The following is a 5,317-nucleotide window of genomic DNA, read 5'->3' on the forward strand; positions in this document are numbered from 1 at the left end:
CCCCCCTAACAAAAAAAACAAGAAGTCATCCGGAAAACCCCTCTTTTGGGAGACCATTGTCGGTTAATTTTCAAAAACTCCTTCTTTTCCTGATAAGAAGCCACATTACATGCCGCCTTTCATTGTTGTCTCAATTTTTTTAAATCCTTGATAAAATCTCTTGCTACATGGGGGACGTTCAGTGATAAAACACCTAGCCATGAACCCCGAAACATGGCGACCCTTTGGGCCTTTTAGTACTTTTTTCGCATCGGACCAATCGACAGAAAAAAGCAAAAGAAACAACAATGAGCAGCGGAATGCAAAGAGCTTCTTATCAGTGAGAAAGTGCCTGTGAAAATTATCCAACAATAAAGATTCAAAGAGGGGGATTTCCCAGAGAACTGATTTTTTTCCAATACGTGGCAATTTTTAAACGTGGAGAGAAGGGGGGCCGTGACTTAATATTAATTAATTTATTAATTTTAATTACGTGAAATTAAAAAAAAATTGGATAGCTTGAAAATTAAATATAGGACTTCAACCCCTTCAATGATAAAAGTTAAAGCTCAATTATCTCGACTCCCATTAGAGATATCAAAAATTTGTTAACTGATAAAATAATGCTGATGTTATGATAAACAATTTATCAGTTGACCACTTTTTGATATCTCTTACAGTGACCTAGATAAATTGGCTCAAAGTTAAGGGGTTATTTTGTAAGCGTGTTTCGTTTAAAGCAAGTCTATTTAAATGCCTGAAAAATAATTACGAATTTTCAGACCAAATTAAAATTTTCAGAAGATACCAAACAACAATAGAGCTTCAATTTTGTAGTTAACAACTTTTGAAGAAAAAATCATACAAAGAAGATATTCCGTTTGGGACTACCTACCTTCAAAATTAGGTCCATGTCTTCAAACGACATAGATCATCTAGCTCAAATTTTCTAGAATATTTGACAACTTTAGACCCAGATCTCCATTTTTGTTTGGTATTTATTATACCGTATACTTTCCAAATTTCAAAGTATTTCGATTTTCAAAAATCTGAAACACATTTTCAGACATCTGAAATTCTTTTTCGTGAACTTTGACATGGAAAAAACAAAGAGAAAATGACTGGAAAACCTAAGTAATGTGTATTTTCTGATCTACTTCACCCCTACAATTTTTCTGGAACATGGAGGCTTTTAGAAATACGGTAAATAAAAAATACTCCAACTTCTAAGCTCTGTAACTCTCTTCTTCCTTTATCAATCTTTTAGCTCGATAGCTTAAAATACTCCTCAGTTTCCCTTCTTTAATTTTCTTTAAAATTTAAAATCCAAAACAAAGCCCCTTATCAGCAAGACCCACTAATTTGTCACCTTCCCGCCGGAATATTACAAAGCGCGCCAGCCATCGCCACTGACGCACTTTCCGTTTTCACCAAGGATCGCGAGAGGCGCCAAGCGAGGAAAAAACCGAAAAGCGTATGACTCATTTTCTCGCTTTAATATTGATTTCACAATCGATAAAAATGGCAAATTTCGCTGATAAACCGGATGTCGAACACTAAAATTATCGATAAATCTGACTTTTCCCCTATTTTTCGACCTTAATATGCTGATTTTTGCTAATAAAGTTTTTGAATTTTTTCCTATTTTTTTTTGTCAAATTTCGAAATTTTTACCACTTCCTTATGATGATTTTTTGCTTTTTTTTTCGCTAGAAAACTGATTATTTTATACCTTTAAAATTCGACTTTTTTTTGAGAAAAATTCCTTTTTTTGAAAAATTTGACCTTGATTTTCACCGCTATTGTTACACCCAATCTACACTCATTCTGTATGCGTTTTTCAGCTTCTAAACTAGTTTTCCATCGATTTTTAACCTCTTTTTCTTCAGCGTCGCCCATCTTCGCTCTCCAATCGACTTGAAATGTCGAACACTGCTCTACAGGTTTGTTAGCATTAAAAACGGATTTTTCTGTGAGAAATCGATGAAAAACTCGATTTCGTACCTGAAAATTTAAAATGTTCGCAATTTTTTCAGAAGGCCATCGAATTGGTGACAAAAGCCACCGAGGAGGACACCGCCGGCAAGTACGACGCGGCGCTGAGGTTCTACGATCAGGCCATCGAGTACTTTTTGCACGCTATCAAATGTGAGTGTCTGGAAATGTGAAAATTTGAATTTTCCCGCCAAATAATGCTTTTTACCGTAGAAAATTGATCTGAAAATCGCCTTAAAAAACAGAATTTCACAGAGTTTCTCAGCTTAATTCCGGCGTTTTCAGTGTCTTCCGAAATAGAAACTCTGAAATTTGCGATTTTCTCATCGATTTCTCTAAATCTCTTCATATTTCTCATCTCTTACTCTACACCTCAAAAAGTTGGTATCCAAGCGCTGAAGGTGTCGTTTCATGGCAACCCGAAAGCCTCTTCCCCTCGTTTTCGCAACTAAATTTGCCAAAAATTTTGAATTCGTGTATAGTTGCTTTTTTCCACATCTTCTGAATTCTAAAACTCGAAATTCTGAATTACTGACGTCTTCTGGAACTCTGTAGGCACATAGGCTTTTTGAAATGGAGAAACCGGAATATTTTCTTCTGAAGAATTCGGATGACGTCCGACTTCTTCTGGAATACTGTAGGGGGTTAGAATGGTATCTGGAAGACTTCTGAACCCTTTGAAATTCCACTGAATTTCCCTTTAGAGATCCTGACGGCGTCAGCGTCTTCTAAGCTAGAAAATCTCGAAAACTGCAAAATGGTACTGTAGCTTGTCTATGAAGAACGATACAAGCTATAGATTTTTATGTGTCTTGTAACTTTGCTCAGAGACAAGATACAGCGTCAAAAATACTATCATTCTATAGCTCTTGAGTTTTTCTACCGTATCCAATTCAGTTGATAAGGAAATATTGAGCCTGAAGAAAGTTATGGTCTGGTCTATTAGTCGATTTTTAAATTTAACGAAAATCCATATTTCTAGACGAATCACAAGGCGATAAGCAGAAGAATGCGATACGTGACAAAGTGGCACAGTACCTTAATCGCGCCGAGCAGATAAAATCGTTTTTGAAGGATTCGAAAAGTCAGAAAAAGCCGGTGAAGGACGGAAAAGACTCGTCGGACGAAGATGATGATAAAAAGAAGTTCCAGGTAATAAACATTAATTTTTGTCGAAATTTGCGTTTAAAATAGCCGAAAACGCACCTATTTCTCGATTTTCCAGGACAAACTATCGGGTGCAATCGTTATGGAGAAGCCAAACGTGAAATGGAACGATATCGCCGGTCTGGAAGGAGCGAAGGAGGCGTTGAAAGAGGCTGTCATTTTGCCAATCAAATTCCCACAACTTTTCACTGGTTAGTTGTAAATTTTGGTTTTTCGAGCGCTGAAAAGGCTGCAAATTGACCCAAAAATGATAATTTTTTGTCTTAAAATGTGCATTTTGTAATCCAAAAATCAAAGATTTTTTATTGGACAAATTAGGAAAATAGGGCTTTTTGGCTGGAAATTGACCTCAAAAGTGGATATTTTTGACCTAAAAATGTGAATTTTGAAGCTAAAAATTTGAAATTCGGGAGCGAAATTTCTGGAAATTAAACAGAAAATTGCCAATTTCCAACTCGAAAAAAATTTGAATTCTGTAAGCCAAAAATCGCAATTTTGATGCTTAAAATATTAATTTTCAACCTTGGAAAATCCTTTATTTTAGCCTAAATTGAGAAGCTGGGAATTTCAATTTATTCGGCGAAAATCGTCTACTTTGAACCTAAAATATGTATTTTTGACCCTAAAAACACCCATTTTCACACTTTAAGTGCCAATTTTCGATGCTAAAAAACAGCTAAAAATTAACGAAAAAAAAAGAGAAATTGGAGAATTATTCATTTAAAAAAAAACATAATTATGGAGAGAAAAGAAGGAAGGGGCAAGAATGACACACAGAAAGAAAAAATCTATTCGAAACAACTAAAATTAGGAAAGCAATCGGGGAGGAATGACCGGGATTAGATGAGGAATCGCTAGAATTTTAGGCGTTTTTCAAGGGGAAATTTGAGAAGATATGCAGTAGAGCGCATTTGTTCGAGCAAGGAGCATCTCTAGATGAGCTGCGCCTGCATGTTGTGCTGCTGTGCCACGTGGTGATAGGCACCTGGGGGAGCCTTGTGAGTCCGAGCAGTCAGTGCCATGTCCTCCTCCTTAATTATGAAAATACTGGCTCCGTAGAGCAGTGGAGCGACGATGCACGGAACGAATGCGATCATTGTGCATGCGATGGTCCATAACGTATTTTGAGAGATGCGCAGCGGGTCCGTCGGGTCCAACGCGGTGAGAATGTAGAAAGGAAGAGCGTACAATGGGCTGAAAAAATGCGTCGTTATGAATGGATGGTTTCCATGGAGATTTTGGCACTTTTTTGGCACCTCCTTGACGTCTTTAAAGCGCCAAAAACAGCTCAGGACTTACCCCAACAAGAAGAAATAAACCAGGAATCGACTCTTGTACAAACCCAACGACTGAAAAACGATTGGGCTGTGGAACAGGATCTGAAGGATTCGAAAATAGGCGAACGACGAGAATAGCGCGGGAATAAACACCCCGAATATGAGAGTGTAGGTCAAGAATTTCAATCCGGAATCCGAGTGAGAGAAGACGCAAGTCCTCACAGCTGGTCCATAAATTGCCACGTGGCCGTTGGTAAGCGATGGAAGGGAGAGAAGCCAGGAGATGATCCACGAGAGAACGCAGAGTTTAGTGGGCGACAGACCGAAGAGTTGCTCGTAGTGAATCCGAGCGAATGTTAGCAAGTGCACGCCGGCGATGCATAGATTCATCATGGCCATCACGGTCCAAACCGTCACGGTTAGAGAGACCTGGAAAATGGTACGGATTTGGAGATCACAATCGGCTGCTTAAAGCTCAAGTCCCTTGCTTCATTTTGACCTAATTGGCACTATTCTGGCTCAAGTTTAAAGTCGAAAAACGGGGAGAAATGAGCCAATGCGAGTCTGATCTAGGTTCTGATCCTAAAGGTCAAATTTTGACCTATCTAGACGGACTAGAATCCCATCAGTGATTGGATCAAATCGTAACTATTTTAAGCTAAAATTTATTGCTCAAGTTCAAGCACAAAAAATGGTACTGATTTGGAGCTCAAAAAGCATCAGGAAATGAGCAAATTTTACCTAATTTCAAAGCTCAGATTTCTGGCTTGATTTTGACTAAATTTGGACTATTTTTGCTCAAGTTGAATGTCGAAAAGGTCTTAAGGTCCTAGGCTCTGATCTTGAAGATCAAGTTTTGGTCTACCGGTACCGAGCTCGAATTAGAATCATGTCATAGC

General features: G+C 38.0%; 2 protein-coding genes across 2 annotated transcripts in view; one reads left to right on the forward strand and one right to left on the reverse strand.

Annotated features, from left to right (window-relative positions):
• Positions 1–1,901: 1,901 nt before the first annotated feature.
• CBG22081 lies at positions 1,902–3,337 on the forward strand (the record flags this gene model as incomplete). The annotated part of the gene is made up of 4 exons (XM_002638818.1): positions 1,902–1,922; positions 2,016–2,127; positions 2,957–3,126; positions 3,200–3,337. The coding sequence occupies 4 exons, from the start codon at positions 1,902–1,904 to the stop codon at positions 3,335–3,337; spliced, it is 441 nt and encodes a 146-aa protein (XP_002638864.1).
• A 736-nt stretch (positions 3,338–4,073) lies between these two features.
• CBG22082 overlaps positions 4,074–5,317 on the reverse strand; it is a gene marked incomplete at both ends in the record, with an annotated part of 2,075 nt that continues 831 nt past the window's right edge. Inside the window, 2 exons of the mRNA XM_002638819.1 lie at positions 4,074–4,335; positions 4,441–4,847. Coding sequence (XP_002638865.1) covers positions 4,074–4,335; positions 4,441–4,847 — 669 coding nt within the window. The remainder of the gene's footprint in view (positions 4,336–4,440; positions 4,848–5,317) is intronic.

The sequence above is a fragment of the Caenorhabditis briggsae genome (genome assembly GCF_000004555.2).
Source record: "Caenorhabditis briggsae complete genome, chrI, whole genome shotgun sequence".
NCBI lineage: Eukaryota > Metazoa > Nematoda > Chromadorea > Rhabditida > Rhabditidae > Caenorhabditis > Caenorhabditis briggsae.